Raw genomic sequence first — 5,358 nt, forward strand, 5'->3', positions numbered from 1 at the left:
ACATTCACAAATCAAGTCCAAAATTATATTTTAACTTGGTTACTTTATACTTTCTCAAAAAAGAAAAAAAAAAGAAAAAAGAAAGAAAGAAAAAGAACTCGGTTACTGTATAGACTTGCTATTGAAGTTTGGTGGGAATAACTTCACTGATAAGTGACGAGGACTATAAAGACAAGAAGACCAAGGAGTTCCTACCATGAAAAAAAGAAGATCAACACCAACAGCGATAAATTTTCTCAGTTTTCATTTTCTTTCTTATTAGTGAAGTCTCTAAGAGGGAGTTTCATACACATATACACTTAGATTAGCCTAGAGTAAAAATTTTATTTTGTATCAACAAAAAAAAAAAAAAAAAAAAAAATGAAAAAGTTGAGTTTGAAATTGCCGCCTATATACACTTAGATTAGCCTAGAGTAAAAATTTTATTTTGTATCAACAAAAAAAAAAAAAAAAAAAAAAATGAAAAAGTTGAGTTTGAAATTGCCGCCTGGGTACAGATTTTCTCCGACAGAACAGGAGATCATCGAACTCTTACTGAAGCCGAAGATCACTGGGAATGATGAAGATATTAACCATGTTCACGAAACTGAGTTTTATAACCGTGAGCCCTGGGATTTACAGCGTAAAATCTTCTTATTTATATTATCACACACCCACCTCTATTTCTTGGATATTTTATACTTGTTGTCAAACGTAGGAAAATGTTGTCCTTTTTTTTTTTTTTTTCCTTGTATTAGTTTGTTAATTGTTAAACGTTGGAATTCTGTTATAGATTGTTGCATGTTATAGATTTTTTTTTTTTTTCTTTCTGGTTAAGTGTATTATATGGTATGGCAGCTAACTAAATCTATAGTGGAGTCCTAACCGTGTGTGTATTTTGTTTTTGAATAATTCTAGGACATACCCAATTTCACCAGAGGTTTGTGTGTGCGTGAGTTTTGGACATTTTCTGCCCACTCATATCTACATGGACCTGTCACTTTTGTTCTATTACTCACACTAGCACAACTTAACAAGTTGTGAAATTGAGAGTGAAAATGGAATTATTGTATTGTTTATTGTTTTCTGATCTTGGTGTAGTCTGGTTGGGTTCATGTAGTTAGCGTCTTCTTATGTTTAGTCTTTGTATAAAGACTGATGCCTTCTTGGGCTGTGTTCCTCTGCTCTTGTATGGTTGTTTTTTTCCTTCTTTAATGCACTTACAGATTTACTTACACAGAAAAAAAAAATGATTGAATTTTGGTTGGTAGTTTTTCTTATTCATAATTGTGACAAGAAAATTGATTTTTTTTTTTCGTTTGAGTACTAAGTATGATTTAGAACTTACTCAATACGAACATATGATTTTTTTTAAAAAAATTTATTTTAAACCTTGCATTGGTAACTTCATTGTTAGTTTTTCAGTATATTTACTTGCTGTGTTGAGTTTGGTAGTACTATTATTTTGGTAACTGTTTTGGTAGTGCCATTATATTTCCTTTTTGTTAACTTTGATGACAAAATTATGAATCACTCTTTGTAAGAACTTTTATTTGTCTTTCATTGTTTTGTGACTTTTTGGTCTCGCAACATAAATTTTGAAAGTAGTACATTTGTTTAGTATGCCCTTACGATTATCTCATTGTTGAGCAAATAATAATATTTATAAATGCTTATGTCAGTCTCTCATTTTGAGTGTCAAAATTTTGTGTTGAGTCTGGCTTCCTGGAATGTAGATATAAGTGGGATAGATTCAAAGGACCAAGAGTGGTTCTTCTTCAACGCACAGAGCCCGAAGCATCAGAATGGGAATCGGAAGAACAGGACAACCAGGGAAGGGTTCTGGAAAGCAACTGGTAAAGACAGGAAAATCTGGTTCAGAGGGAGTTTGATTGGAATGAAAAAGACTCTAGTCTACCATAGAGGGCGTACTCCTAACGGAGAAGGGACCAAGTGGGTGATGCATGAATACCGCACAACCCAGGAAGAGTTTGATGGAACACAACCTGGTCAGGTTGGCTTTTGCTTTTCAGTTTATTAATTGATGTGATATTGACCTGAAAGTTTTTTCTTGATTGCTCAAGAGAAATTTTCTTATGTTTATTTTGCCTTTCATTTTTTGTGTTGATTTAAGATCGTTTTGCCTTCAAAATCATTGGAGGTTACTTTAAAGTGGGTTGATTCTATTAATAAGGGTTGTGGAAGCTGTTAAATTTGTTAATTTTAAGTGAGAGTTAATATTCTTGCTGAATTAATGATCTCTTGATATGTTTAATTGGTGAATTAAGCGAGTTATCCTTACTTTAAAAAGGTAGGCTAGCTGTTGGCTTTTATGATTCTCTATAACTTCAGAATACATATTTACTTTTATAACTTGCCAAACCTCTACTAATGGGATTAAATCTAAGGGCCATTTCCTCTCAACCTTGAAAGTCAGTTTTTTGAGCTTATTTTGGTCAGTTTCACACCAAAAAAAGAAAGCTTTTCCTCTTCTTTTTCTTTTTTAAAAATATTTTTAAAGCAATTAGCAAAGTGCATCTAAACTCCACTTTGTTGTGTGTTATGATTCTAAGGAGAAGTAAGAGGATGAGATAGTCTTATAAATAGTGTTAGTGTAGCTTTTGTGTTGTGCGTGAGAATCATAACACAATGCTTTGCTAAGCGAATTAATGGCTAGAACACCTTGATGTATTAAGGATTTGGGTTTTTTATGTTTATGTTAGTGTTTGTGGTTATAATTCATATAATTAATAGTAGATTTTGGTTGGGTACATTACTACTAGGGATGGTAAAATTGGATACGACCCGCGAACTTGACAAGACATGACATGGAATTAGTAGGTTACGGGGTGAGGCTTAATGGATTCGTGTCATATTCGGGTTGGCACGATTGACCCATTTGATAAACAGGTTGGGTTAGTGTCCATCATAGAGAACTCGTTTAACCTGTCTGACCCATTTAATTAAATGACATTTTACCAATATATCCTTCAAACCTTAGGTATATAAACTTAATAGTTGTTGTGGTTTATTTTTTTTGACATATTACAATTGATTATTTGTGATATTGAGATATGCTTTAGTTTTGAATAATTATTTGTGATTCAATTACTCGATAGTTTTAAATTTTATATTAAAGATATTTATTTGTTTGATTTTTCACAATTCATATTAATTTGGTTAATAGTTAACACTAAAATTTGTTTTTTTTTTTCTTTCTTTGCTTTTCATTGTGATAAAATTTGATAAATAGGTCAACATGTGTTTAATAACTGAGTTGTGTTAGGGTTGAAAAATCTTGACCCGTTTAATAAATATGTCACATGCGAACACAAATTGCCACCTCTTTTACAACTCTATATTCATTATTGGCAAGAACTCTCAAATTTTGAGACTAGGGCTTTGTTTGTTTGTATGTTTTGTGAATGAGCTTCTATTAGCCCCAAATCACAATTTTTTTTTAATCACTGTGGGATTTCCCTCACTGGACTCAAAACAAAATTTATGTAAATTCCTTTATCTTTAGTTTGCTTTTGCTTTACTAAAGGGGCTTCCTTAAACTGACACCTATTATATAACAAATGTCTTTGTAGGACAACCTCCTCTATTTCATTATTGTTAGTTACAACGTTTCTGACACATATTTGCATACTGTTATTTGCATTTTTGTGGAAACTCAATTTGTTGAATATATCAGGCAATGATGTTACGTTCACCCAATTCACTTGTGTGCTTTACTTTATGCAGACACCCTTTGTCGTATGCCGCTTATTCAATAATGAAGAAAAGAGTAAAAAAGGTAGATCTGCGAAGTCCAAGCCAGCACTGGCTCCTTTATCTCCAGCATCAGAAGTGCAAGTTGAAACTCTTCAAACTGCAGATATTGCAAAATATCAAGCTGCAGAACTGACATACACTGAGGTGATAGGAACTTATTTCGTCATAAGTCACTTTCTATGTTTTTATTTTTGGAATTGAGAAGTATTATAAATTAATCAAGTACTTATCTTGTGCACTTATGTTTATTCCATCAGGATTATTTTAATGTGGAAGAATTTTTTAATATGTCCAATGTCCCGTCTCTAGGGGACACTCCATTAAGTTTATCCCCCATCGCTCCTGACGTTTTGACTCCCAATATCTCTGAGGATTCAACTTTTATTAGTCCTCTTAATAATCAAGATGAGTGCTTTCATAACACATCATGCAGTCAAAATAATCTTGCTGTTGACAAGACCCTGAAATACTATGGGTCATGCGGTGGGTCAGATGCCAATGGACAGGTAAGTGAAAACTCTCAAGATGTTGTTTATTATTTGATCTTGCAACTTTTTCCTGAATATTTTATGTCGTGTTAATTTGCACCTCAAGACTTGTCATTGTTATTGTTATTTGGGGAATTAGAAGTGCAGATATCTAATCATTACTTGGTTATTCATTTTTCTTCCATCAGGTTGAAACAGGCTATATCTGTCCACCAGGGCAATCAGAGTGCAACTCTTTTTTCTCTCCATCAAATTCAACCCCCGTTACACCTGCTGTTTCTTCTCGTACCATAGCCGAAGCTCCTCTTAAAGAAGCAGAGTCTATGGTAGCACCAGCTTCAGTGCCTTCAGAATTAGGCAGTGAAGCTGAGAATTATCCCACTAGTTTTCAATTTTCTCCTGCGAAAAATTATGACGGAATAACATCAAACACCAAAACACCCATTGAGTACAAGAACGATGGTTACAACACTTATGCTGATAGAAATCAAGTGGAAGTAGTCACATCTGATAAGGTGAGAAAGGGTAATTAACTGGTTTAGTACCTATCTTATTTATTTATGTTTCTAACATCAGGTTGATTTGCAGGTGGAGGCACGCTCGAATATGTTCTCCGTCTCTCCAGAGCCACTACTTGGCAACATGTTATCCCCATTTCACTCACAAGTGCAAGGAGAGTTATATTCTTCTGCCAATGATTGTCATTGGGGGGTGTATAATCAATATGGCACGAATGAGCCAGATGGGTACTTTCGTAACGCATCTTTGAGTCAAAATAATCTTGCTGTTGATGATGAGACCCTGAAAAACGTGGCCTCTTTTATGGACAATGGGTCATGCGGTGGGTCAGGTGCCCATGCACAGGTACGTCAAAACTCTCAAGATGTTTTATTGTGGCATGTTTTTCCAGGATGTTTTAATTTGTGTTAATTTGCACCTCAAGACTTGTTATACTCCTTTGTGGGTACATTTTAACTTGTTCAAAGTGGTTTATTTGTGTCTTTCAAAAACTAACCTTGCATTGTTTTTATGTATACAACAGTCCGAGCAAGAGTATCAAGGTTTGGTGAGGTTTGAAGAGATCATCAAGCCTAAGGTTTCATCATCTGTTTGA

At 34.0% G+C, this 5,358-nt stretch overlaps 1 protein-coding gene across 1 annotated transcript; it reads left to right on the forward strand.

Moving 5' to 3' along the window:
- The first annotated feature begins 459 nt into the window (after window positions 1-459).
- On the forward strand, window positions 460-5,358 carry LOC136066563 (NAC domain-containing protein 79-like). Its single transcript, XM_065771042.1, has 7 exons — window positions 460-622; window positions 1,716-1,993; window positions 3,727-3,900; window positions 4,014-4,262; window positions 4,433-4,759; window positions 4,833-5,108; window positions 5,287-5,358. The coding sequence occupies exons 1-7, from the start codon at window positions 460-462 to the stop codon at window positions 5,356-5,358; spliced, it is 1,539 nt and encodes a 512-aa protein (XP_065627114.1).

This window comes from Quercus suber, unplaced genomic scaffold, assembly GCF_002906115.3.
Source record: "Quercus suber isolate HL8 unplaced genomic scaffold, Cork oak 2.0 scaffold_39, whole genome shotgun sequence".
Taxonomy (NCBI): domain Eukaryota; kingdom Viridiplantae; phylum Streptophyta; class Magnoliopsida; order Fagales; family Fagaceae; genus Quercus; species Quercus suber.